Source organism: Phaseolus vulgaris, chromosome 6 (assembly GCF_051622355.1).
Source record: "Phaseolus vulgaris cultivar YP4 chromosome 6, ASM5162235v1, whole genome shotgun sequence".
Taxonomy (NCBI): domain Eukaryota; kingdom Viridiplantae; phylum Streptophyta; class Magnoliopsida; order Fabales; family Fabaceae; genus Phaseolus; species Phaseolus vulgaris.
The window spans coordinates 32,802,220-32,829,384 of record NC_143503.1 but is presented as its reverse complement, the minus strand read 5'-3'; the positions used below and the strand labels follow the sequence as shown (position 1 = coordinate 32,829,384).

The 27,165-nt window shown below is 35.0% G+C and overlaps 3 protein-coding genes and 1 non-coding gene across 7 annotated transcripts; 1 reads left to right on the top strand and 3 right to left on the bottom strand.

Annotated features, from left to right (window-relative positions):
• The first annotated feature begins 76 nt into the window (after positions 1-76).
• SAC3B (SAC3/GANP/Nin1/mts3/eIF-3 p25 family) lies at positions 77-8,226 on the top strand. Its single transcript, XM_068640404.2, has 13 exons — positions 77-504; positions 1,616-1,849; positions 2,290-2,514; positions 2,612-2,862; positions 2,986-3,086; positions 3,184-3,399; positions 4,213-4,440; positions 4,522-4,613; positions 4,692-4,785; positions 5,170-5,262; positions 5,414-6,153; positions 6,270-6,384; positions 6,481-8,226. The coding sequence occupies exons 1-13, from the start codon at positions 362-364 to the stop codon at positions 8,143-8,145; spliced, it is 4,197 nt and encodes a 1,398-aa protein (XP_068496505.1). The 5' UTR covers positions 77-361; the 3' UTR covers positions 8,146-8,226.
• A 1,780-nt stretch (positions 8,227-10,006) lies between these two features.
• Positions 10,007-14,244, bottom strand: LOC137832307 (putative protein phosphatase 2C 35). 4 transcript variants are annotated; one of them, XR_016521488.1, is made up of 5 exons: positions 12,721-14,244; positions 11,704-11,835; positions 10,973-11,203; positions 10,636-10,694; positions 10,007-10,528 (listed from the first exon to the last, which is right to left on the bottom strand). XR_016521488.1 is itself a non-coding variant. In XM_068640390.2 (3 exons), the coding sequence occupies exons 1-3, from the start codon at positions 13,636-13,638 to the stop codon at positions 10,958-10,960; spliced, it is 1,296 nt and encodes a 431-aa protein (XP_068496491.1). In that variant the 5' UTR covers positions 13,639-14,227; the 3' UTR covers positions 10,832-10,957. The 4 variants fall into 4 exon arrangements, 1 of the variants encoding a protein (XP_068496491.1); XR_016521489.1 differs by having other exon boundaries at positions 10,973-11,199; positions 12,721-14,174; XR_016521491.1 differs by having other exon boundaries at positions 11,690-11,835; positions 12,721-14,144.
• Positions 14,245-15,735: 1,491 nt separating this feature from the next.
• TRNAL-UAA (transfer RNA leucine (anticodon UAA)) lies at positions 15,736-15,818 on the bottom strand. The gene has a single exon. It is a non-coding gene; the product is annotated as a tRNA-Leu (tRNA).
• Positions 15,819-18,961: 3,143 nt separating this feature from the next.
• Positions 18,962-20,711, bottom strand: LOC137832306 (S-adenosylmethionine decarboxylase proenzyme 4). The gene has a single exon (XM_068640389.2). The coding sequence runs from the start codon at positions 20,570-20,572 to the stop codon at positions 19,343-19,345; it is 1,230 nt and encodes a 409-aa protein (XP_068496490.1). The 5' UTR covers positions 20,573-20,711; the 3' UTR covers positions 18,962-19,342.
• Between the last annotated feature and the right edge of the window lie 6,454 nt (positions 20,712-27,165).

Sequence of the window (27,165 nt, the reverse complement as noted above, 5' to 3'; positions counted from 1 at the left end):
TAATAAAACTATAAAAATAATAAGATTACAAAATAAATTTCTCGTATAAATTAAACAATCAAGATTTGTAGAGTTTAAATTTTAATTTGGTTGAATCTTTGCTTCATTTCTTCCTCTCACTCGCTCTCTCTTCATCACCTTGAGGATTGTGTTGGAATCCCACTTCGGGTTTTTCACAAGACTCCATTGAAGTTTTAAAATTTCACTCTGGGAAGGGAAGAAGAACGATACCTGGTTGTGGGGTTTCTTCTTTATCCTGAATCCAAGCGAAGAAGGAGAAAGGGTCATTAGAAGAAAAAGAAAAAGCTTCTGCTCTGTGCCAAAACAAGAGTTGTTTCATAGAACGACAACAACAACAAGAATGTCGTCGTATTTGGGATTCGGAAAAGCTTCAGGACCCACCGCACCTCTCAAATCTCCACCCTCTTTCGGTTTCACCGATCCTTCTCCTCCACCTCCCTTTTCTTCACCTGTTCCCGCTTTTTCGCCACAATCCACGCCCAGGTACGTCAATTCTTCACCAACCTTTAGTTTATTTCATTGGTATCTTGAAATGATCCCCTAAAAACTTTATCTTTTTAGTGGGTTTCGTACTCACGTTGAAATGGGATGACGAATTTGAATCAATTAGCATTTAACCCTTTCCCTTGCGTGTTTTCCACTGCTACAAGAGTTTCTTGTATATCAGAACATGTGAATCTTCTGCGAAGGATTATATTTTGATTTGAATTGTTTTATCTAAGAACAGCGAAGGTGTCTGGCATCTGTAATTTGTTGCTTGAATTTGGAAGGGTTCAAGCGTTTTTTGCTGCTTGTTGAGTTGCATACTGGTTATTTTATTTAACTGGGGGTAAGAAGGGTTATATGTTATCAGTGTTTTGGAGGTGAAAGTTGGGGATCACATCACACTATACCACGACTTGCATGATTAAGGTATATGGGGTTAATAATCTACTACTGATGGGGATCTTGCGCTAAACATAGGTAGGATTTAAGCTGGATAGATGAAATGGAGAAATGCTTCAGATGTAATCTGCGATGGTTAAGTTTCTTTGTCAGTGAATCTGTGAATCGAAATTCTTTTGTACAACTAAAACACTTACAGTACTCTTCTTGAGATAGTGAATGTAGGACAGTAAATCACCAGAGTGAAATATCAGTGTAACTTGAAGTGAATCTGTGTAAACCATTAAAATAGCCCTCGCCGTTTATAACATCGTTTAAAATAGCGCTACCTAATGAGTAAGTCTTGGCTATTATTAATACATGCATGGTTTTGTTCAAGTGCTGGTTAATGTCCTTGTATTGACTTCTGTTAATGCATTAGACCCTGAAAATATTGTCAGGGATAATATGGTCAGAGTAATATTTAATACTAGGTCTGGATAAAATCCAAACAATTCCATGTATACTTTTGGTGATACCCATTTTTTTTTTCCCTTTTCACACACTAAAAAAGTTCCTGTTCTATATGTTATGGCAAAACTAGGAGCAGTTTTCGATTTTTTTCAATGAACTTATGTTTATTTTAAACAAGACATTCTTTTTGTGGCTATAGTTTATATTTAAGATGTTCATTGCGTGATGCGTTTTCATAGTTCATATTCTCTTTCAGATCCATTGATTCTTCCAGTTGGAGTGATGGACAGAAAATACTCTACAAAGATTCGGATACCCATATCCCTCAAAGGCCTTCCCCAGTCACTACATTTATTGCTTCTCGTGATTCCACAACTGGTGTTACAGCCAGAACTTCAAAATTTCCAAATCTGGAGAGAAGATCTCCTCCTATATCTTATGCAGACATTGAAGCTTTGGGGAATTATGGTCAACCTGTCACAATGAACAAGTAAGACAATATCACCTGTAAAGTGTAATACTATCACGATTCTATAAATTTATTATGTATCAGGCATTTGGGTGGGAATATTGTATGTATAAATATGTCATGACAATCCAGTCTTGTGATGATGTTTAAATAATTATCTCCTGTTGTTTTGAACATTATTATGAAGAACCTTTTTTCCATGAAAGTACCATATAATATAAGTCTCAGTTTGTTGAATTCAAGGTTCTATATAACTGGAATGAGTAAATGGAATGGATTGTTTTGTCCTTTTTGGTGTTTCCTTATGTTGAGTTTTCAGCATGACAATCATTCGGATGTAAATTTAGACTCTTTATGCTCATAGTGCATGTGTAGAATCATCCTAAATCCAGGACTTCCCAGAAAAATGTGAAAAGTAACATCTCTAATTATTTGAGTCTGTTTAATGGTTCTTCTTTCAGGCCTTCTTTGTCTCCTCCTGGACTAGGAAGCACATCAAATGTTTCACGGACTGTCCCTCATTCTCAAATTCACCAGAAATCTTTTCCGTTTAATGTTCCTGAAGCCACTATAAGCAAGCCCATGAGCTCCACTGCTTCTAAAAGAACAAGATCACCTGCTTCATCATTTGCAGCCAATGAAACCCTTGAAGGAAACTCAATTTCCCCTGAAGACAACTCTGAACGGTATGATATTAGCTTGGCTCTACTTTTTGTCCATTATGCATTTACTTTATCATACATTATTTATTTTTAAAGCATCTTTTTTTCTTGTAATGTGCAGTGAAGTTTTAGCTAAGGCCAAGCGTTTAGCCCGGTTCAAAGTAGAGCTAAGCAGATCTGAACAAAATAATGCTGATATTCCCGATCAGAAGGCTTTTGCTATTAGACATGAACAGTCTATGTTGGAGCCGAAATACGTGAGGGGGCATTTAATGGATTCAGCTGTCAACATTAGCAGTGGCCATGTTTCTGATATTGAAGTCCTGGAAACATCCAATGTAATTATTGGCTTATGTCCAGATATGTGTCCTGGTATATTTTCTCAGATTTTAAATCCAAGAGTGAACCTGTGAGAATTGTTATATTTTGATCTGATCTCAAGAAACATGTCACACTTCCTGAAAAATTTAGCCCTAATTTTGATTTGTGTTTCAGAGTCTGAAAGGGGAGAGCGTGAAAGAAAAGGGGATCTTGACCAATATGAACGTGTGGATGGGGATAGAAATGTAACTAGCAGACTTCTTGCAGTTAAGAAGGTGAGTCTCATATTACTAAATACTATTATTTTTTCCTATGAAACTGCTCTATACTCTTTCAAGTATTATTAGTTACTTAAATTGTGTTTCATGACAGTATACTAGGACAGCTGAGAGGGAAGCCAGATTGATCCGGCCTATGCCCATCCTGCAGAATACAATTGATTATCTACTCACATTGCTAGATCAGCCTTATGATGAGAGGTTTCTTGGCGTGTATAATTTCTTGTGGGATAGGATGAGAGCAATTCGAATGGACCTGCGAATGCAGCACATTTTCAATCAAGGGGCTATTACTATGCTGGAACAGATGGTACTTCCTTGTGGCCATCTCATCATGGTTTACTTTTTCCATACATGTTCTTAGGCATTGGTTCTACTCACCCCTTTTATGAATGAATGTGCTCCGTAAAGATCTTAGATTCAAAATCCTCGGGCAAGAATTTTCAGATATACTACTTCTCAATTGAAATACATATCTCCCATCATCAACCTAAAATATGGAAACACATAGCCTATTTATTGTGCACTATTAAATTTTAGCAGCATGAACTTTCACTTAAAAGTCGTTGCATGGGTTGGACTAAAACTCAAGTGCCTCTTGTTAGTCTAAAGTTATCCTGTCTGAATTAGTCTTGATTTGTTGTACCGACCCTTATGTATTCTTGAGCCTCTATTAGTATTTTTTCCCAGAAAGTTTCCTTTTGGTTTAGTCATGTCCGGTGTTGTAACATTAGTGCCACGAGTTATTAGTCATCGACTCTCTGTCAGATGACTTGATTTTCATTTTGTTAGGCTAATCCTTTTTAGTATAGTGATAGTATAATCAAGATCACATGGTAAAACAAATATTCATGCTTTTCTTGCAATAATACATTTAAAAGCCACATTATTACTCTTATTTAAGTGATAATGTCAAGTTTCTCTCCTCATGGTTCACTAAATTATGTGATCCAGATAATACCAAATATATAAATTTGTTGTTTATCAATTTCATAGTTGTGTACTGGTAGAATATCTTTTTTGAAATACCAGTTAGATTTATCTAGAACATGCATATGCTTGTTGCAAAGCAGTATCTGATGATTATGAAGGCTAATGAAGCTGTGGATTTATGCGGTTCCAGATAAAATTACATATCATTGCAATGCATGAATTGTGTGATTACACTAAAGGAGAAGGATTTTCAGAGGGCTTTGATGCTCATCTCAATATTGAGCAGATGAACAAAACTTCAGTTGAACTGTTCCAGCTGTATGATGATCATAGAAAGAAAGGAATGAATATTCTGACCGAAAAAGAGTTTCGAGGCTATTATGCTCTTCTTAAATTGGATAAGCATCCTGGTTATAAAGTAAGTAGCCTTTGTAGTGCTTTGTTTATATGATTTCATTTGCTATGAAAAAAAAACAAGGAACTAATCTAGTCATGCTAGGTTGAACCTGCAGAACTCTCCCTTGAAATTGCTAAAATGACTCCAGAGATAAGGCAGACTCCAGAAGTTCTATTTGCTCGCAGTGTAGCAAGGTTGTAATTCCCATTGAAGTTTATATATATACATATAATTATGTTTTTGATCTGACCATTCCTTCATTTATTTTGCAGAGCGTGTCGAACCAGTAATTTTATTGCCTTCTTTCGGCTTGCAAGAAAAGCAACTTACCTTCAAGCATGTCTAATGCATGCTCACTTTGCAAAGGTATGTGATATTCCTGTCTTCTATTTTGTGCTCAATAAAGACCATATGACTGGACTTGTCCTTGTAAAGCTTAGGGCTGCCATTTATAGACTGGGCATGCATTTATTCAATCATTGCAGGTAATTTAGGAAATTGTTGAAGTTGATTGGGGACAAAATTACTCTACCATATCTTGCCCATTTTTGTCTAGATAATAGAACATCTGTCCCATAAAGCATATTGAAATGATAACTAGGTAAAATTAATTTCATTTTATTTTATGTAATCCCTTTCTGTCTGCAATACATTAGTGGAATTCACTTTATTAATGATTTTGGTTATGTGACTAACCAACTTCTGATCAGAAATCCTAACCCTTATTATGTCTTGTGTTACTTTTACCAGTTGCGTACCCAGGCACTTGCTTCTCTGCATTCTGGTATACAGAATAACCAAGGAATCCCTGTTTCTCAAGTTGCTAACTGGCTTGCTATGGAGGTATATTTATTGGATAGATTTGGATATGTGCGTCTCATTTTTCCATTTTTCTTGTTTCATTGGGGAGTGTGGGTGCTGAGGGTGCACGACAGGAAATGGCATACCTGAATTTCCAACTTTCTCATAGATTCACCTTTGTTGTATTAATTAGGATGAAGGCATAGAGGGTCTCTTGGAGTATCATGGGTTCTTGCTAAAAATATTTGAAGAACCTTATATGGTGAAGGAAGGTCCATTTCTCAATGTTGATGTTGACTATCCCACCAAGTGTTCAAAACTTGTGCATAAGAAAAGGTCTCGAAGGATAATTGAAGATATTTCACTCTCAATTCAAGCAGAATCACCAAATGTTGAGACTGTGAAAGAGATTGAAATGAGGAAGCATGAACCACAAGTAGATTCACCTGTTGAAAATGATAGTTCTGTCCAGAAGCCTGATGAGGAAATTCCAGACGTGGTGGCTATTTACTCACCTGAGGATAGTATGTCAGGAAAGACATTTAAGGATGTTCAAGACAGTCGAAAAGATCAAGATATTTCTTGTCCTCTTCCATCACTGCTGAGCTCTCCTTTTCCTAATATTATACCTGAACAACAGTTTACTAGATTTGATGTCTTCAAGGGTATCAATTCAGATTTGATTGCTAGAGGCTCTCCAAAGAGAAACTTTCAGTTTAGTGTTGAACAAAGGCCATTGGAGAATATACCAAAAACAGCTCCACCTGAAAGTTCATTAGGTTATAGTTTTTCAGTGCCACCTCCTGTGTCCCAGGGTGTATTCAAGGATGACTCTCTGATTATTCACCAAGAGCATGAAGATGAAATTAATGAAGCTAGAGAAAATTGTCAAGATGAAGAAATTGCTGAGGCCAAGCTGAAGTTGTTCTTAAGGTTTTTATGGCTTCTTTCATTTCAGAATTTTATATTTTTACTTACACATGAAATGTTTGCATGTATGTACTATTTATTACTATTTTTACGTTGTTTTGCTGATGACTTCCTGTCAGGTTATGGAGGAGGCGAGCATCAAAACTAAGAATGTTACGTGAAGAAAGGCAGTTAGCATCAAATGCTGCACTAGACTCTATGCCATTGGGCCCCCCAATTCAACATTATTTATATGTAAGTATGACAGGATTTTTGTGATTTTTTTTTGAACATGTATCTTTGACTTGGTTTACTTATCTTTGACTTTGGTGGTTCCCTTTTTTGATGTAGCGACCTGGCAACTTCAATAAGTTTGACATTGATGTAGCTATGAAGGAGAGATATGAAAAACAGGAGAAATCATGGTCAAGACTTAATGTTTCTGATATAGTTGCCAGTACACTAGGCAGAAGAAATCCAGATTCTAAATGCTTGTGCTGGAAAATTATTCTATGCTCTCAAATGAACACGGGATATGAAATGGGGGCAGCAGGCACTTGGTTGGCCTCAAAGTTCATGCCTTCTAGTGATGAAGATGTGGTCTTTTCATCTCCTGGCTTGGTAATATGGAGGAAATGGATTTATAGTCAATCTGGCATCAATCCTTCCTGCTACCTCTCTGTAGTTAGGGATACAGCATTTGGTAATCTAGATGAGGCAGTATCCGGCGCAGGTGCTGTTATGTTTCTTGTGTCTGACAGCATCTCATGGGAACTTCAGAGGTCTCATCTTCATAATCTTCTGATGTCAATTCCATCTGGGGCCTGCTTGCCTCTTTTGATCTTGTGCGGGTCATACGAGGAAAGGTTTTCTTCTGCTATAATTAATGAGCTGGGCCTTCAAAACATTGATAACTTGAAGATCAGTAGCTTTCTGCTTGTTTTCCTCAACGAAAACCAGTGGATCGAACACTCAAGTGGATTTTTCAGTGATACACGATTAAGGGAAGGGCTGGAATGGCTGGCATGTGAATCACCATTGCAACCCAACGTTGGCTGTGTGAAAATACGAGAACTTGTTCACGACCATCTCAAGTCCTTCCCAGGGGTGCAGGGCATTGTCATGAACTGCAACTTGGGGCCTAATAACTGCATCTCATTGTTCAACGAAGCCTTAGATCGCTCAATAAAGGAAATTACTGCTACTGCCAGTTCAAATCCCACTGGTTGGCCATGTCCAGAAATTGGTTTACTTGACAAGTTTCGTGATGAAGATAGAGTAGTGAAAATGTGCTTGCCAACTTTGGGATGGAGCTCAAACGAGAATACTGAACCAATTATTCGTGCTTTGCAAAACTGTAAGCTCCCTACTTTTCCTGGTGATTTATTCTGGTTAGCCAGAGGTTCTAAAGTTAGACAGGAGATTGAGAATCAGAGAAAACAGCTTGAGAATTGCTTGATCCAGTACTTGACTCATACTAGTAAGACTATGGGAATTTCTTTGGCAACAAAAGAGGCTCGTGTCACAATGCAAAGCTGCGTGAGGCTTGAGCTACGTGGCTCAAATTACCATATAGTTCCTCATTGGGGTATGATTTTTCGTAGAATTTTTAACTGGCGTCTAATGGGTTTATCTAGCAGGGAAATCTCCACGGCTTACATCTCAGAACATCATCATGTTGCTCTTCCAAATGTGAGCCCTGAAACATGGCTATCTTATTATCCGGACACGTCTTTAGATGAAATAATCAGTGTTAGCTGCAGCTCTCCTCTTCCCGTTATGCATCAACCACTTCAACATCTTCCAAGGAGGGCTTCAAATGATGTATTCCATGCCACTGTTAACCAGAGGGATGCTGAAACCAATCTTCCGCTCGATAAATCACCTACCATGGATTCAGCTACAACATTTTTTAATGCCAAACCAAATAGAGAAACTGACAAATTAAGCAAGCTATTGGAACAGTGTAACTTGCTTCAGGATAGCATAGATAAGAAGCTTTTTGTATACTACTAATGCCCACAACACTGTTAACCATTTTTTGTATCTATCCTACACTAAACTAAATCTTCATTTATAGGAAATTTTGTACAATAAGTAAATTCTCCTTATTTTTCCATTTCCTTTTACCAAATCAAAATTTATGGATTGTGATGCTGACCATGACAATCATTAGTATTCATCATACGAGAGTATAAAAATATTTCTTCCTAAAAGTATTTTACGTTTGCGATTCTTTTTTTAAAAAATTGTATAACTAATCTTGAATTCCATTTTAAATTTATTAATTGAACTAAATTCTTATTATGCATATTTCGCATAACATGATCTTAAAGATAATGTTTATGATATTTTCCCTAATATTTAATCATTTTTATTTACGTGGCGTGACAATTACATGTGTGTATATATTTGACTTTCATTTAAACACTTAGTCCACAAATTCAACTTCTTTAACAATTTTAGATGATATCAGCTACAAATAATAGATAAACTAGTTTTAAGGGCCATTTGTTAATTTGGTCAATCATTTTGTCATTTTTACAAAATTTCAGATGCTAATTTCATTGATAATTGATAAGTTTCTCCATTAGTTTAAAGTTTCTTTTATATAGATTATCAAGACAAGTTTACTAAAATAGTTATTTTCAATAAATACAAACATTCTCTCCATAAATATTCAAGATAAATAAAAAATTGAAAAAAAGAGTATATTTTATAAATTTAAAATAAAAGTAGAATTGTTTCGAAATGAATATAGGGGTATTTTGGAGAGAGGAAGTATAAAAGAAGGGTTGCTAAATGTTCATATTAAATAAAAAGCACGTGTGTGCGTCTTTGAGGTCCTTCCATAATGGTATACACCAAATAACATGGTACTCTGTTTAAGGATATTGCTCATCAATGTTGCAGTATGGTCCATCCATGCCAGAGAGACTCATCATCACTCTCATATTGCATTTAATCATTTTTAAACCATTTTTTAAATATAAGAATTTCCCAATAAAGGAGGTAAACATTAAACAGGGTTATGTACCTTCTCCCCAATTAATGACTTTAGGTGCCAAAATAAATAAAATATTAAAATCGATAATTCCACAATCACCAATAAAAGTCTTGATAAATTATATAAATACAAATTAAAAACTAAAGAAAATTAACCTCGTGAGTTAATCAAACTCAACCCACCCTCAATTCAGAAAATAAATAAACAAATAAAAGAATTGGATTAAGCTGAACCCCGTTTTGAAAGTTAAAATAGTTCATGGGGCTCAACAATAAGTACCATTTGAGACTTTGTAAAATTGTTGTTGTGCTGAAAAGATGCTTCCACTTTTCTAATAAAGTCATTAATTTGTTATTGACCTTTTGAAGCTGTCTCATTATTTGCTAAATGAGAATGTGCTTTGCAATTATTTGTAGTTATTAAGTGGTAGCAACACTCTAATACAGTTCTTTAATTATTTAAAAATACGTGTAAATATCAAATAATTGATATTTCTTGGAAGAGAATAATTCATAAAAAGACAATGGAAATAATGGATATCGTGTAGCAAAGATGCTACCACTTTTCTGACATATTCAGTCATCTTCTTTAGACATTTTAACTTATTTCATTATTTGAAACATGAAAATACGCCTAGCAATTAATTGCATTAGTTATTAATTTTATGAAAAGTGATAGCCATTCTTTCTTATACATCCTCTCACATTAATTGAACTTCAGAATTTCTTTCACTAGTGAAGAAAAAAAAACTACTATTAAGGGACATGCAGCATAAATTGCAGAAAAAAGGTGTTAAAAAACATATTCCTAACCATTTTCTTACATTCAGTTTACGGAATCGCAACACAATGAATAAGTAATTTGCAAGAATTTACAAGAATTGAGGTGCTTAAATGAGTTAATTACTTGTAGTTCCAACCATTCATCGAGCCAGTCAGTAATTTGCAGAAAAGACATGAAACTAATCTTGAAAAGCAATAAAAAGAATTCAGATGCTTCTAAAAGATACAGTGGATCCAGCATGAGAACGAGGATAATGGATTTACATTTTAAATAGCACATGGGTTGCCTTCCAAGTTGACCATTGACTACAGAGTAATGCAAATAGTAGTAGTCAATTAGTCACCAGCCAAACTCCTTTCTCCTAAGTTATTTATAGACCTCATTCCAAAGTTTAAATTTGGGGAGTGGAGTTGTAGAGCTAGCTACTCAGCAGGACAAGTTCTAGTGTTACTTCTGAAGTGCTTCTGTATGGTTATGACAAACAACATGAATTAGTAAAAGATTGAGAACAGAAAAAAATGACCATCAATCATTTGTGCTTTCTACATTCTGAAAAGGGATCCTTCAGCTGCCAAGATAATGCACCTCAAACCAGCAACCATCAGCAGCCTGACAAAATTGGGTCAGCAATTTGGCTTAATGAATAATACTGGCAAGCAAGCAAAGTTTATGGCTGTAATGCAGAAGATTGAAGAAGAGTAGACAGCGAAATGTACCACCAAGGAGAAAGTATAAGCATACATACTGAAGCTTCCACAAAGCCTCTCTCCAGTCACTGTAAATAGAAAAGGGGGAATGAAATGAAATAAAACTATAACAAAAATCCTAATCAAATAATTAAGAGAAATGCTACCAACTTACTCTTTACAAAATTCTTTTTAACACATTCTCAAGTTGAAATTTATCGAAAATCATAAAATTTGTGTAGGTCTTACTACCCCCTACTTAATGAACCTAATTCATAATTTTCTAGTTTTCAAAAAAATTTAACCAACAAGGAGTGTGTTGCTACACCTCACTGATCATTATGAAACAATGCTAGTGTAACTGTACCAATTCAATAGATGTTTGACATGCTGGAGAAGGGACCACTATGGCTGGGCTTCTAGTGGAGACCACATGCTGTGGACAGGACTGTAAATCAGAGAAGCCATTCCTGACTGAACGATAAACATCTAACCCAGTAGTGGCAGATAATTCAGACGCTCCCTTTACCCTCTTGCTCTTGGTCCTTGTTACAGTACTGACATTGACCTCACCTGATCCAAGTCCAGATGTACCTGACTACAAAAAAAAATCAAAAGATTAGATAAGATGCGATAGATTCAATGATTTTAATCACAAAGGGAGTTTAGCTTTTCTATACAAGATAACACTCACTAAGGAAAAGCATTTGAGACAAAAGGGTAAAGTATTACTGTGTAATTTGTTAATAGAAGTATAATTTTCTCGAAGTTGGCAAACTATAGATCCCCATTCGGTAATCATGAGTAACCAAACCTGAAAGCTGACTAAACTTAATCATTGGCCATTTAAAAACCTAAAACGAGGTCTAAATATAGTATTACACACTTAAAACTTCAATCCAGAATAGGAATAGCCTCAGAAACTTCTCTAGGGGCTCCAAGAAAAGGTCACTTCTTACCACCGCTAAACATTTTGGGGCATCGGGCAGTGGGGGGTAGAGAATATTTAGGGACATTGTAAGTCTAACATCTATTCCAAATACTAAATGAAGAAAACATAAATAAGATAAGGCGAAAGAATTACTCGAGTTATCATACATTAGATAGGCCTTTGATCTGAACAATAATAATTGTTATATCATCGGTTCGACCCTCATGTTCTAACCATAGTTTATATGACTCTCCGGCAATGGCAGCACATGCATCACGGGGATCTGAATAACTTGCTGCCTGCACGATAAAAGAAATCATACAATTAATCAGGATAAGACTTTGAATAGTAGTTCTACTTATCAGACGTGCTAACTAGTGGGAGGTAATTTGTACACAACTCAGTTCACAATAATTTGTGAAAATGTATTAAATAGGACAAAAAACATTGGATATTTGTGTATGCTAATAATAACGCAAATAATCAAAGATGACCAGAAGCAAGCTGTGGAATAATTTTTTTTTTCTCACTAAACAACCCACACAGGTTGAGAATGAATTATTAACAATTAATATTCAGTCCTGTGAACCATTTACAGATCAAGGTTACATAATTCTGTCAGTTAATACACATGAAAAGCTGCAGGCCTTAAAAAGAAACCTCAAAACTGAAATTCATCTAAAAAAAGAATACAACACTAAAGTTGTGAGATTACAGTAACTAATATACCCCTTCTCTCGTAAGAATAACTACATATTAAATACCATTAATACACACTGTTGTCATAAGATCTAACAATCGAAGCATGACAAACAGAATAAGAGTGAAACGACTAGTAGTTAGATGATTTAGCAAACATCAATTTGAGTTGTAAGACAGAATATGATGAGTTAAAAACATTATTCCTCGCAACGCAACCAATAAAAAAATAAACATAAAAAAGATAAAAATACGCCATAACAGAAAATCTTTAGCAACCTTGTACAGCAAAAAATATAATTACATGAAGAAAAAAAAAATATAATTGCAACTTGCACGCTGCAAGCCTCGTCAGAAAACATACAACTTCTTAAGGAACATAAAATAGGTCTTACAATAAATACAGTAAGTAAAATTCAACCAATGAAGATATTATCAAAATAATTACTAAAGTTTATAAATCAGCAAGACGTTGCAGGCCATACCATATCAACAACAGTTTGGCTGGATAGGAACTCAAATACACCATCACTTGCAACAACAAAGAAAAGATGGTTAGGTGTAAGCTGGACCGTTGACACTTCAGGAACAGCAATTACACCAATTGTCTCAGCCAACATATCCCCTACACTCCTTGTAAATGCAGCTCCAGGAACCATTCCATTCTGAACCCACAACCTAGGAGGGTCATCACCCTGACTCTCTTCATCACCCCAAGTCTGAATATCCGGATCCTTATGCCCTTCCACCTGATCAACACTCAAAACCCTTGCCCCAGAAAGCTTCACTCTCTCATACTCATCTCTCCTAAAAGGTGTCTGATCAGTGGACAAGTCCTCAGCAACAATCCGGTTCCCATCCTTAACAGCCAGCACTGCTCTCGAATCACCAACATTAGCAACATAAAGGGTGTTCCCAATAACCAGCACCGTAATTGCAGTGGTGCCACTCAAAGAATCATCAATCTCATTCTTATGCAAGTCCTCATTTGTGGTCAAGAATGCAGAAGTGTAAGCCTTAACAGGGTCCTCCAACAATGCAGTGTCACTTGACAAATTTTCCACCAACCTATCCTTCACAAAGTTTGAACACTGGGTACCAAATTCGCCATGCCCATCATAAACACCAAAGAAATGGACACTCGGGTTACCTTGGAACTGTGTCCTAAAGCAGAAACTATCCTGGTTTTCTTTATCGGGTGAATCAGGGTAGTACCCCCTCTGAGTGAGCACAGAGTATTCTAAAGTGAAGTTATGGGAAGGAACAGGAACAAATTGCAGTGAACTCTGAGTGAGAATGTGTTTCCTCTGGGCACTGTAAGGGCCAAGTTCTCTGAAGTCTCTGGAGCCACCCACTGATGGGGAAGGGTAACGGGTACAGCACTTGCCATGGACACAACCCATGTTGAATAGAGAAGCTAAAAACAAGAGCAGGAGACTAAAAAACAGAAAGCAAAGGCGAATGTGGCTCCAAGCTTGAAACTTGGAGAAACATGAAGAAACAAAAACAAACCCTAAAGACAAGTAGGGGGAAAATTGGGATTTTGAGGATGACAAAAAGAAAAGGGTGAGTGGAGAATTATGGAGAAGTGAACAAAAAACGGGAATGATTTGAAGGAGGGCAGAGAAACTAAAAAGGGGGTGGGGGTTGAGAAAAGGAGAACCCTAGAGGGAGAGGAAGGGTTACCCCACCAAAAGGAAGAGACATTTTGGGGTTTGATCAAAGGAAAATGGGTGGGTTGGCATTAAGAACGTGTGGAGTGGGGCTAGCGAAAGGGAAAGGAAGAATTGTACTTTTCGTTTGGGAGCAGAGAAGGAGCATAGCATCGAAGGAAAATGGTTGAAGGAAGCAACACTCCAAAGGGAATGGGTTTCTGGTTTCTTCTCCCGAGAGAATGACAGTGACACACGCACACGCAGACACACTCACAGCGACACCATTTCAGATTCTATTCTATTCTATGAGTGCATGTCTCTACCCCTTCTTCCAAACACTTCTCTCTCTCTCTCTCTTTTTCAATTATTATCTCTCCTCATATATTTTTATCATTACTCAATAAATAATAAATACCATAAATCAATAATATCACTGCAATTTCTTACTAAATTTATCACTTTCTTGATTTCTGTCAATTATTGACTAAGTTTTTTTTAATTTCAAAATACCACTCTTTATTACCAGACTTTTAATACGGTTTTGGGAATTTAAAATGTTTAATGAAACCTGATTGTTTTACTTTTAACGGACATTTATTATTTTTCCTTTTTAGGCTCACGTAACGGTGTTGCTTTTAATAGGTATTAACTGGTCAATTTGAAAACATTTTAAATTTATTCACAGTTTTGGGATTTAGGGTTTAGGGTTTAACGGACATTAAAACATTTAGCAAAGGTTCTAGAAATAGCCAATGAATGACCATTTAACTCTATAATCTATTATTTTTAGAAACAAAACACTGAAAACAAAAACGAAGCATTTAATCAAAGTCGTAATGAATTCAGGAATGGTAGGTGCTGAGTCTTTTATTGGCTCATATTTTGGCATTCAATCTCAAATTATTGAGACATCACTTTCAAGTTTCAAAGTAAACTGATATACCAAAACAAAAATATTCAAAGTAGACTTTCTTTCCTTCTCATATTTTTTTAATATTACAATTATAAAAATCATTTTCAATAATTATAATGATAAAATAAATCATGTAAAAATTGCCCTTTGAGGCGTATTCCATTTTGATGTTGATGGGAGGTAGGTTGAAACCCATTGCACCTGAAATGCTAAATACTTAAACTATATATATAATTGAGTCCATGAAAAATACTAAAAATCCATGAGAAAATAGGTAGAGTGGAACAATATAGAATAGAAGTTTTATAATCAAATTAATTATGTTTAGCGAGCTTGTCAAAACCATTCCATGTTTATAAATCAATCATTTCTAAATTATTTAAGTAATAAACAATCATAACTCCAATAGCAAAATCATCAAATATATAATCTCCATCAAATTGATACTCTTGACAAATTTAAATGTGTACAATAAACTCAAAATAATCATCAATCCCTTAATTTAATATCATCATCAAACAAATATCAACCAACATTTTTTTTCATTTGGAAAGTTCATATTCCTTGGATTCTTTGAGTAAACTACCTACCAAATCAAATAATCAATTCTCAATATATATTCTAAAGTTTTATGCTCATTTTAGATTTCACACCTAAATAAAGATAGAGATGAGATATTATTTTATTTTAAATTGATTAAAAGTATTTATTTAAAATATTAACTCATACAAAAAATCGAATAAAATTGCAAATTAAAATATTAGTGGAAATAAATTTAGTTTTTCTAAAAACCTAATTTAAATAAGTTATACAAAGTACACATTTTTAAAATAATTTCAATTTTGCAAGAAAAATATCAAGGAAATACGAGAATCCTAATTATAAAGTTCCAACAACTTTAAAAAAAAGTGTGCATTCAATTTTTAAAAATTTGCTGGCTGTGGGGTTCGAACCCACGCGCACTTATGTGCAGAAGATCTTAAGTCTTCCCCCTTAACCACTCGGGCAAACCAGCTTGATTGATATACATTTTAAATGGAATATATTAATATTCAATTACCATACTCATATCCTACTTTATAAAATATATATAGCTTTTATTAAGTTTAATTTTAAATTTCAATGTTTCTTTCTTATTCCTCTTCCTTATCTAATCTTAAAAAAAAAAAATCCTAGATAAGAATAAAACAAAACTCTCTAATGCTTGTAAAGTGGGTTTCATGAGGACTTTCTTGGTTTCACTATATCTTTTATCACTCCCATTTTATTTGTTATTTTTTCTTCTCAAAAATAGCCTTTTTATTATACAACAAGATGTGTTTTTATTTTGTTAGGAAGAGCACTTTCCTTCCTGGATAACAATTTTTTTGTTATGCATCATGCACAACAAAAATGTTTTTTTTTTATCTATTCCAACCTAATATCACATTTTCGCAATGAATAATATACAATAGAAATATGTTTGTGTTACAGTAGATAATTTTGAATATCAAGGAAAACATATTTTGGTGTGTGTATCGTTAAAAATATGACAATAAAAATACATTTGTGCGATGAGAAGGGTTATTAAAGAGAAAAGAAAATTATAATTGATGATAAAATGAGTGTAATGTTAATGTTTTTCTCTTCTCTGCTTCCTTTCTGTCACTGTTCCTCTCTGGATCCTTCTGTTCGTTAATGTTAATGTTACTCATTACAACGCTTTCTTAAATAAAACAATATTCACAGCTTCCTCCAAAAATAAAAAAAATAATATAGAAATTTAAATATAAAAATTACAAACACTTCCTGTTATTGAAGCCAATTACAGAAAAGACAAATGAGAGAAATATAGGGACAACTAATAAAAAAAGACAAATGAGAGGAATATAAGGACAACTAATAAAAAAAGACAAATGAGAGGAATATGGGGACAACTAATAATAGTTATCTGACCCTTACATATACAAAGGATGAAAAAAATAAGTTCACGACCTTAAATAACCAACTTAACTTTTACAAAAGATGAAAAAAATAAGAAAAGGTTCACTGTCTAAAACAACCAATATATGATTAATGCACTGTGTTTGGTGAGGAAAATGCTATAATTAAGGTCAAATTGGTTGAAGAGAGTAAGGGAGAAGAAAATGATTAGAAAAGAACTTTCATTCTTGTTATGTAATTACAACACTTCTCTTAAATGACGTGTCGGTGTCGGATACTCATATCGGACACCGACACTCGTATGACACTTGTAGGACACGTATCCGTGAAGTGTCCAATTTAAAAAGTATTTGTTGGATTTCTGACAATTCTAGTACGGTTCTAACATAATCTTAAAAAGGGAAAATACATTAACTTTCTAAAAACTCAAATTTATTGTATAAATTTTTTATTATAATTATAAAAATAAGAAACAAATCATTTTGAACCAGTCATGAAAAACATCTTTTTGCTTCAAAAAATAATCTGAAACATACTTGTGCACATAAATCTTTATTGTTAATTTATATAATTCATAATTATATAATATATAAATCTGTGTCTCTCTGTCCTACATTTTAGAAATTATACGTATCTTTGTATCCGTGTCATATCCGTGTTGGTGTCAGTGCTATACAGGTAATTACTAAAGTTATCAAAATCAAGAGTTTCCATACACTTTTGAAAATTCATATGAAAAAAAATATTTACACTATAAAATAAGGGATAAGATTTTTATTAGTCAGTTCTAGCCACATTTATTTAGGTTAAGTAATATCATTCTTAGCATGAAAATCCCCAATCAGATGCACAATATAAGACTCTAAATAATTTGAAAATGTATTTAAGGTGTTTCACTTTTCAAAACCTTGTGACTCAAATTCTTACCATGGGTTGAATTATGGTATAACAATTTATATCACCACAACAATAGCTAGCATGACTCGTTTTAAGGTCATATATGGAAGAGATCCTCATCTACCAGTCAAATATGTCAGTGTTTTGACTTTAATTCAAGAGCATTTATTGTAGATAAACATTGTTCTCTCTAAACTTAAGCACAATCTTCACTGAGCTCAACAAATAATGAAGAAATATGCAATCAAAAATTGATGAATCTGGAGTTTAATAGTGGATATAAAGTGTTGGTGAAGTTGCAACCATATATAGATACCACTAAGTTGCTTTAAGGAAGAACCAAAAATGAAGTTTAAGGTACTTTGATTCATTCCGAATTATTGAAAGGATTGGCAAGGTTGCTTATAAATTGGCAAGATTACTTACAAATACTACGATTCATTGGTTAGGATTTAAGGTTTAGGATTTAAATTTAAGGATTTAAAGTTTAGAATTTAGAGTTTAAAATATTTTATAATGATTTTGTTTGTCTTCGACATTTCCTATCCAAGAGAACTTTGGCTTACGAAACACCTCCCTTCCAGAATTAATTTTCAACCTTACAAATTACCTATTTTGAAAGTAATTCTCACAACCCTATTTTCAGAAACCTCCACACCCCACCATAATCACCCAAAACACTTCAAGACAACTTATTTCTTACCTCCAACCACCAACGAAGCTTTCAAAAATGGACCACCACCTCCACTGTAGCTCCACTGACCTCAACGTTCCTTGCACCAACGACAACCATAACTCCTGCAAAACAACCCCTGCCATGGAAGTTATGGAAGATGTCCTTTCAAATAAAACTTCAAGGGTACTTTCGGTATTTCCAAAAGTATAGGGGTGCAAAAAGAAACACCCATGATATAAAGGTGAAGTTGGTTGGAGAGAGAAGGCTAGAAAAAAAAAAAGGATTGGGGAGAACCTTCCTCTTCCTCTTCCTATTCTTGTTTTTGTTGTTGCTATGCAATCACTACTATATATACTCGTAGTATTCTTTGTTTTCTTGTAAAAAAACCAATCCAAATAAATAATACAATTACAGGGTTTTTCTTTTATTCCATCAAGCTCTCTATGAGTGGTGTTGTTTGGTACCACTGTTACACATAATCCCTTTTAATTTTAGGTTGATTTGTTTGATCTATAAGCCTTTTTGTTTTGTTTATGGATTTACATAATGTGTGGAGAGAAAAGGCCATGCAGAAGAAAATGTGAGATTCGAATTCCACGTGCTAAAGTTTGATGCATGTACATGTTTTAAAAGAGTGTGAGAAAAAGATGGTAAAGGGAATGAGAAATATGAAGTGCGTGATTGAGTTGTTTAAATTAACGTATGAACAAAATGATGAGGAGTGGGTGTAGGAGAGCACGGTGTGTAGAGAGAAATGGTGATGATAAAACAGAGAAAGAGTAAGGAAAGGAAGTTGAATATATAACCTCAAAAAAAGAAGAGCACTTTTAGAGGCACTAAAACATGCTAAAAAATCTCAGGCGTGACAACCCAAAGTGGGGTGCATTATCATCATCCTCTGTTACTACTTCACTTACTTCTTTCTTTCTTCCCCCACTAAAACAATATATTCACCACCTTAATAAACCAACCAATACCAATCACTTCCTGCCACCTCATCATCACTAAAATCTTCGCCTACACCCTACCGCATACTACTATCTCTAATGTGTACTTTTCCGACGAAGCGGCGAAAACGTTTGAAACACGACACTCCCAGAATCCGGGAACTGGTCCATGGCGCAACTCCTCAATTTCATCCCCATGGGCTCCACCGCACCCGCCACCTTTCTCCACACCTCGTTCCCCAACGACGTCGTCGACACCGACATCGCCCCCGGTCGGAAAATCTGCACCACCTTCCTCAACACGTGGACTACGTCCACGTCACTCGACCTGGACCCCACGCACTCGAAACTCGCGTAGCTGTAACCCTCCTCCGGCGTCACGTGAATGGTCGAGTACCACTCTCCATCCATGCCGTTCATCGAGTACCCGCACGGGTCGAAGGCGAAGTCGCACACCAGCGCGTGCGGGTTAATCCCGTCGATCCCCGTGAGCTCCGTCATTTCCCTCCCGGCCGAGTCTCCGCTTTTTCCGTCGCCGGGGCGGCGGAAAAACTTGCCGGCGTGTAGGGGGTCGAGGTCGGTCATGCAGATTTCCAATGTGTAGTTGTGGTGGTAGAGCGCGTGGGAGTCAGCGGTGGCGGTGAAGACGTGCCAGGCGTGGGAGGATGACTTGGAGGGCATGGTGGAGGCTTTTCGGAAGCATAAGTTGGGAGGGAGCGTGGTTTCTATGTAGGCGACTTCGTCGTTGAAGCTCGTGTGAGGGAAGGGTTGCGAGAGAGGGAAGATGAAGTTTCCGCGCGTGTAGCGGCAGGAGGAGAGCGTGAGGCCGAGGTGGGTGTGGGCGTAGAAGATCAAGGGTGTCATGGATTTGAGAAGCTGCGTGGTCCCACATGTTTTTATTATGATCTTTGTTGGGTACACAAAGAGGCTCGATTCTGATAACACATAAGCGTCGAAGTAGGAGTTTCCAACCGCTGAAACTACCGTGCACTGAACCTCTTGTAGGGTTTGCTGTATGCATTCAAAGTCGAGCTTTCGGAGACCCAGTTGAAGCATGGCGGGGTGGTCACCGAAGAAGTGAAGCTCGAGCCTCTTCTCGAAGCCTTCGAAACCTGAGAATGCGAATGCCATTGAAGAGAAAACTGGTTTTTGTGGTGTTGGTGATGAGGGAAAGGTGAGGGAAAGGAAGGAAGGTGATTTGGATTTATATAGGTGTGTGAGAGTGAGAGTGAGAGTGAGAGTGAGGAGGAAGTAGGGTTTGTGTTTAGAAGAGAGGTGTGATGTGAGCATGCGGGTGATGGAACCAAGAATGATGATAGTAGCCATTATGAAGTGAATACGATGATTATATGCAACAATTTTGTTATGTTTTTTTACTTCATTCTTCCTTCACAGACACCAACACCACGCTTTCTTCTTCCTTCATTGCCTCCACTCTCCTCACCACCCTAATCACTCTTTCATTCTTCTTCTAAATCTACGTAACTTCCAATCCTATACCACCTTTACACAACTCAATTCAAATATTATTATTTTCTGCATCTCTTCTACCTTCTCATTAATACTTAACTCCTCATCGTACTTCAAAAACAATAGATTATTAATATTTAAATATTTAAAATCTTCAAATCACAAGTAAACCTTTCAAGATTCACTCCCACCACCGCCATCAAATCTTTTTAAAGAATAAGTTTTTAAAAGATTTGCTTTTCTGCATAAATCTTCTATAGATTCGATGGGATTACATGATATATTGACTAACACTCTTAATATTTTAATTTTGTCATTTATTATTTTTAAGATGTATGTATCAAGGGAAGTCTGTTAAAAGATACGAGCCGGTTTTCGTCACAAACACACACAAAAAAAGGTGATTTCAGTCCACTTTTGTTTTTTTTTTACTGTTCTTGCTATTTTAACCATGATCTTTTATGAATAGTACGTGTATTATTTTGTATTCAATAGTATTCCTTATATATTAAAAATCTCATTAATTTTTTTCTCGTAATGTATCAACAAATACTATTAATATTATATATATATATATACATACACATATCGATTTTAAAGTATTCATTTATATTTCTACAATGTGTAGTCTGGTATGTATAACGTTAGTTTCGTGGCTTGCTTGCTACTAAAAATGTAGTTTAAAGTAAAATTAATTGAATTTGAAGTTTGAACGATATGTGGGGCTAATTTGACCAGAATGATTGGTTGAACTGATGATGAGAAATGCCAGAAATAATTGTGTTGAAACCATATCATACACTTCTTTTCACAATCACAGAGAAACTGGAGATTTAGTAAGAGTTCAAGACCTTGTTGATTCAAAGGAATTTGATTTGGTGAGTCAAATTCAGCATTCAGCTGAACTATTTCAATGATAATTCCATTGAAACAGAGACACAATAATCATAAACCGGGGCTAGATGTTGTATTGTTGCTGTGTTAAACAACAATTATGAGATCTCTAGAGATAATTAATGGACAGGTTTGATTAGAGCTCTAGTTAAAAACAGGGTAACCAGAACATTTTGTGACCAAAAAGTAAAATTAGAAGTAAAACACCCAATCACTTGGGACTCTGTTTGATATGAGCATACTCTGATATAGATTATGGGCACTGCATAATGGAAAAGTGCAGACACCTCAGTTGATGGAGACATCTTTGTCCATTGCTACCATAGCAAGTGTTAATTAACCAAAATCTTGACGTGCTCAAAATATCATCCATATTACAACAATTATTATTTTTCAGAGGCAGAACTATGAAGGAACAAAATGAAAAAAAACAAACAAAAGAAATCAGGCGTGTCAGGTAAATAATGAAAATATCCTTGAATTAGGGAGGCCCGTACGTGAATGAAATGAAAAGCACCAGCATCATTTTTATTCTTCATGCAGTTTCATGTAGCTAGGTGGCATTATCATTATTTTTTTCTAATTTAACAATTTCATTTCTGCATTTATCAAAGCATGCATGCACACTTGTTTGTTAACCGTGCCAGCATCAAAATTAAAAACGATTCTCTTTATCCTCCAAGTGATTAATTAGTTTTAAAACCTTGGTTCATAAAACAACTAAATAACATTCATCATTGTGCTACTACGAAAAGTTTAACATTTTCATATACACAGCTCAACAAACCCCAGATGAAATGTAACAACTCTCTCTCATGTAACTTGTTGGAACATAAAGTTGATTTGGATCATAATGTTTAACTAGTCTTACATAGAACTAACAGTAATTTTGAAGTAAAAGGAAGTAATTAGTGGTTCATGGTCTTTTGGAGGAAGTTTTGGTAACCTGTCTCTGCCGACATGTAAAACTAACTTCTCCATCATATAGGTGGTCTCCTTGACTTTCAATTTACGAGTATTGGAGACATTATATCAGTAACAATAATTCAGCATAATCAACAATACAGAAGCTTCTCCTTGGTATAGTAAAGACAGGTAGAATGTAGTATTCAAAATTGAAAAGGAAAAAGTAAATGCAAAATCTAGCAAGCATACAGTACCAATACAACAGAAAGTGTAGAAAGGGGAGTGAATAAACAAACTTTGAGCAGAGAAAGGTTGGGAGGAAAGGCAATGATGAAAAATTGTGAGTTAGAATCAAATTTTTTCAGTTTTAAGGGGTTGAAATGATGCAGAATGTATGTCGTCATCAATAAATCTTATGGTTGTGGCTGGCAGCCACCATAATGACCACAATATCCACCTCTTTGTGATGCACGCGCACTACCAAACCCAAAACACTATCTCACAAGCCCACACTTAAGTTCTTACACGCAAGCGCACACACAAACACAAACATTGGTTCTTGCAAGAATACGTATGCATTCTCTCCCTTTCATATCTATCATGCATACACACACACAAAAAAAAAAAAAAAATCTTGTTTTGTTGAATAACTCTACCAAGTCTGCCACCTTTTTCACATCGGAAGTCTCAAGCGAAATCCCAGAACTTGTTTTGTGGCAAGAACATTTTTTTCGAAAAAGAGTGAAAAGTTAGGAGTTGAAACCCATCTTAATCTTAAAGTTTGGTCCCACTAAAAGTATAGTCACCTTTCTGAACGCCACATCTTGTTCACCCTCCACCTCATTCATTCACTAGCTAGCCCAAATCATCATAATAATGTAAACCCCAAACCCATGATTGGTCCCACTATGTGCCCCCGAGACAACCACCGTGGGTGACCCCACAAGGCTACATATAATCTAGACATGTGTCCCAACTTGATGGCACAACAAGGTCCATCTTTGTTTCTAGTGCTAATGAGATTTGAGGGACATGGTGTCCCCACTCAGCCCTTAACTGCAAGACAATGCCATAAGTTGGCAAGGAACAAGCTGGCTTTAGCCGCCATACTTGCTTGCATGCGCAAGTTTCAGCATACATGAAGCCAATTGGCACACAAGCACAAATCAAAGTGTTGTTGCAAATTCTTTTTTACAAGACTGTAGCTACACTACTAATGAGCATCACTGTATCATGCGCACAAAATTTGCCAAAATGCTTCATCAATACCCCACCAGGCTGCAACATAAAATTTGGAAAGGCTTCCCCTGCAATATTCATACACCATGAAAAGTGGTTGGAGGCTTCTTTCGTTTTTCTTTCCAAAACAAATCTAATGGTTGCAGCTTGATTGGTGTGGGAATGATACGTTTTAGTGTTTTCTTTTTTGACATTAATATATTCTCCCCTACAAACGTGATGTGCCGTGCAAGATAAACAGCAATTTAAACCTGTGCACTCAATACTATATTGAATGGAATAAACTAACTAATATCAGCACAACGTTGCATTAATTCTTTAATAATACCCCACCTCAGGTGTTAATTGATTGTGAGACTATGATATAGCAGTTCTGATCAAAGTAGAATCTTGATGATTGTATGAACATGCTTAACAAAAAATTAGGATAAGTGCATGATTAGTAATAGTTTTAATTTTAGATATGCTGTTGTTTTTGTTTTTCATATTTTAATTCAAATACGTGGTTAAATGTTTAAGTAAATCAAAATCTAGGAAAGATGATTCTTGTGCAGGATGGTTCACACAGGAATCATTCCTAGTAGGTGGTGCTGAGATTTTTTGAAACAAACAAGACATGTTGGGAACTTTTAAGTGGGCAATCTCTTGAAAATAGAAAGTGCCCCCACAATTAAAATAAAATATGCATGCACAATCCAAAACTAGTTTTAATCGATTCCTTGTGATGTTTTTAATATTATGTGAAGCCTCGAGCAGAGGAAGATGTTTGAGATAAAGGGTGGGCACATACATTGAAATGCATAGCATAATATGATCCCATGCTCTCATACACGCCACATCATTTCTCTTGTGCTTTAACCAAACAAAATCTGTAATTTGATTTTGAAAACAAATGCATGTCTATGTTTGTGTCTATTTTGCAAAATTGGAATCTCTGTTGATTGCTCCTGGCAGGCATCATTCTGCTGCGTGACCTTCTTCACCCTCTCTTGTCTGTCACCTGTCTTATTCGTCTACTTTACAATGCAAGTCTGGTCTGCAGCCAATTCCTACCCAATCATGCCCTCTTTCAACTCAATGCACCACCATCACTAAAACTCATGCACTATCTATTATTGTTTTATTCAAATTCAATTCATGTATTTAAAAGCTTCATAAGAATTCCTTAACTTTTTTTTACTGAAAAAATTGCATTGTTATTTCAAGTATTTCTATAAACTACATGTATCTTTTATGAAACACAATCAAATTCAAGTTGGATGAAACCTTAGATATGATGACCACGCTGGACAAACTATAAATTCAACACTCAAACTCAATATACTAATTGGAATAATCTTATCTATCTATCTTTTTGGGTGGTGAATTTCTAACTGTTATTTGTCTAAAAATATTTATGTGCATGCAATTTAAGAAGTTTATGATTCCATTTCTTATTTCAAATTTAAAATATACTACAATATTTTCGGTTTGAATCAAATTTTAAAACTTATGTGTGATTGTGATACTTCCAGAAATTAAATTTATCACTCAAATAAATCTGATCTTTAAAGAAAAGCAGATGTTCTTTAAAAAGTATAGATGTTGGAGACTGTAGTTTTTCCACTCATTTAATAAGTTAACATTTTCATGGACTAATTTGAATTACTAATGATTTTATGAAAGACTGTGTTCGTACAAATCCACTTTTTAAGGTTTAATCATGTGCTAAAAATATAGGGAGAATGATTCTGTCACATGCTGGTAAGCTTAGAGAGGACTATTTACTATAATTCAATTGATTTAGAGATTGAATTGGATAAAGTAATTGGGTTAAAGAGTAAAAATGGATGGTGTTTTAACAATTCTTAACAAAAAATTTGGGTGTGTAACAAAAGAATGATCAGTAATATTTGATATTCTGGTTTACATGCTGAAAAAGATTATGGTGGCAATACTGCATCTCTTAGCCCTGAGAAGATCTCTTAGCCCTGTAACTAGCTAACAACTGTGACGTCTGAATCTGGTTTTCATTCTGCAAGCATGCATTCTTCGAATCATTGTATTCTTGTGCTCATATTTTGCTATTTCTCTAATCCATTGATTGGTTCAAAAGCAATTCCATCTGCAAGGTCTTTTACACTGCTTTTCTTACATTTGCTAAAACATTCATGAAATACTTCTTGCAAAATTCATTTTTTAACAGAATTTTCTCATCATAGATATTTGTATTTTCAATGATATATAACTAACTGTTCAAGGTATACAAAATTCAGCTAGTTAAAAATAGACAAAAGTTAGCTACTTTAGTTAATCAGTGGTAATCAAGTTTAATGTGCTGAGATTATTGCGTGAGTTAAAATTTAATTTTAACTGAAAAACAATGTATACTTAAAATACTAAAAGTAGGTTTGTTCTTATATCACCCTCCCCAATCATGACAGAATCTCACAAAGTTGGAGACAATAATAGCCATTTTTCTTCCAAATCTAGCTATTTTGCTTCCTGGAGGAAAGTTCTTCAGCATTAAACCTCAATCTTAATAAATAATATTTAACTAAATATAAACCTAATTCTAATTAATTAACTTATCATTTACTACTGTTTAACCAGCTTATGAATACCCAACTACTACTACTATTAGTGGAATCTGAGCAAGTGCTGACATAAACATGGTGTCATTCGAACTGTTGAACTACACTTTGCTTAACCTTTTCTTTTATAAAATGAAACAAAACAAGGAATTAAACAATCCTAGAAAGAACTGAAAAAGCAAAACAAAACTAGTAGAGTAATGAAAAATACCATACATAAATTAAAACCAGTTTCTACAGTAAGATAAATGAAAAGTGTCTACAAATTTGTATAATTAAATTCTAATTTTACGAAAATTTAAGGAACAGAAGAAAAAAATGCACATGACATAGTCCATGCTGAATTGCTGATAAATAGAAAACATTTATGATATACCTAAAGAACACATGAAACTATTAAAAACAATAATTAATTACAAAAAAAAAAATGGTTGTGACAGATATCAGAGATGTGAGATTTGATATCTGTTTGAAAGCAATTGATAATGTGAGAGTTGAGGCATGTTTGGATGGTCATCATGTTCCCTCTGCTCCAAACTATTATATGGTTATTAATTCAACTTTCTTCATCCCTCACTCCAACTTATTCCCAACATCCTTAATTTCTAGGTTTCACACAACAAGGCAAAATCTCTTGGACATTACATTGTTAATAATATCTACCCCTCCTATGTTTTTTATTATATTGCAAAATTAGAGTACCTATACCATGATCTTAGCTTTGAATTTTTAATGCAGAAAAGAAGTAGCTACTAGGTTTGTTTTAAAAACAACTTAATAGCTTGGCATGCGCAAAATATGAATTACAAATCCTAAATTGAAATCATAACATGAACT

Coding starts and splice junctions, on each gene's coding strand:
- SAC3B (XM_068640404.2), top strand. CDS start 362: ATGTCGTCGTATTTGGGATTCGGAAAAGCTTCAGGACCCACCGCACCT. Junction 2,863..2,985: donor ATGTCCAGATATGTGTCCTG/GTATATTTTCTC, acceptor TTTGTGTTTCAG/AGTCTGAAAGGGGAGAGCGT. Junction 6,154..6,269: donor AAGCTGAAGTTGTTCTTAAG/GTTTTTATGGCT, acceptor ACTTCCTGTCAG/GTTATGGAGGAGGCGAGCAT.
- LOC137832307 (XM_068640390.2), bottom strand. CDS start 13,638: ATGGGTTGTGTCCATGGCAAGTGCTGTACCCGTTACCCTTCCCCATCA. Junction 11,836..12,720: donor GCCAAACTGTTGTTGATATG/GTATGGCCTGCA, acceptor TTTATCGTGCAG/GCAGCAAGTTATTCAGATCC. Junction 11,204..11,703: donor AGATCAAAGGCCTATCTAAT/GTATGATAACTC, acceptor TTTTTTTTGTAG/TCAGGTACATCTGGACTTGG.
- LOC137832306 (XM_068640389.2), bottom strand. CDS start 20,572: ATGGCTACTATCATCATTCTTGGTTCCATCACCCGCATGCTCACATCA.